The sequence below is a fragment of the Gavialis gangeticus genome, unplaced genomic scaffold (genome assembly GCF_001723915.1).
Source record: "Gavialis gangeticus isolate Ggan-Ray unplaced genomic scaffold, GavGan_comp1, whole genome shotgun sequence".
Lineage (NCBI taxonomy): Eukaryota > Metazoa > Chordata > Crocodylia > Gavialidae > Gavialis > Gavialis gangeticus.
The window spans coordinates 7,156,341-7,156,877 of record NW_017729012.1 but is presented as its reverse complement, the minus strand read 5'-3'; the positions used below and the strand labels follow the sequence as shown (position 1 = coordinate 7,156,877).

General features: G+C 56.8%; 1 protein-coding gene across 1 annotated transcript in view; it reads right to left on the bottom strand.

Moving 5' to 3' along the window:
* Position 1: 1 nt before the first annotated feature.
* Positions 2-537, bottom strand: part of LOC109293148 (T-box transcription factor TBX3-like) — a gene marked incomplete at its 3' end in the record, with an annotated part of 7,256 nt that continues 6,720 nt past the window's right edge. Inside the window, exon 2 of the mRNA XM_019510953.1 lies at positions 2-46. Coding sequence (XP_019366498.1) covers positions 2-46 — 45 coding nt within the window. The remainder of the gene's footprint in view (positions 47-537) is intronic.

The window sequence follows — 537 nt, the reverse complement described above, 5'->3', positions numbered from 1 at the left end:
CGATGTGGAAGCGGGGCTGGTACTTGTGCATGGAGTTCAGGATGGTCTGAGGGGGGAGAGGACAGCAAGAGCAATGGTAACAGTTACAGCAATAATAGCGACAGACGCAGCAGCGGCAATAACAACGATAGCAACAAAGATAACAGCGGTGATGATAACTAATGACAATAGCAACAAAGATAAGGGCAGTAATAATAATTAATGACAACAGCAACGCAGATAACAGCAGTAACAATAATCATAATGGCAATAACGGCACTGAGCATAATAATAATATTACCAGTGGTAACAGCGATAATAATGCTAATAGCGAGGACAACGATTCTCGGGCCCGGGCTAAGCCGCGAGCCGCTGGGATGTGCCCAGCCCCGGGCCAGGAAGGCGAGGGGGCCGGTGCCATCGCTGCCTTGGCAAGGGGGCCGGGGCTGGACGCGGCGGCAGGCTGCCAGCGCCGGATCGGGGCCGGGCCGGGCCGGGCCGGCCCCGGGGTCGTTTCACCCGTAGGAGACGCGGGTCTGCGCTTCCTGCCGCGGCTGC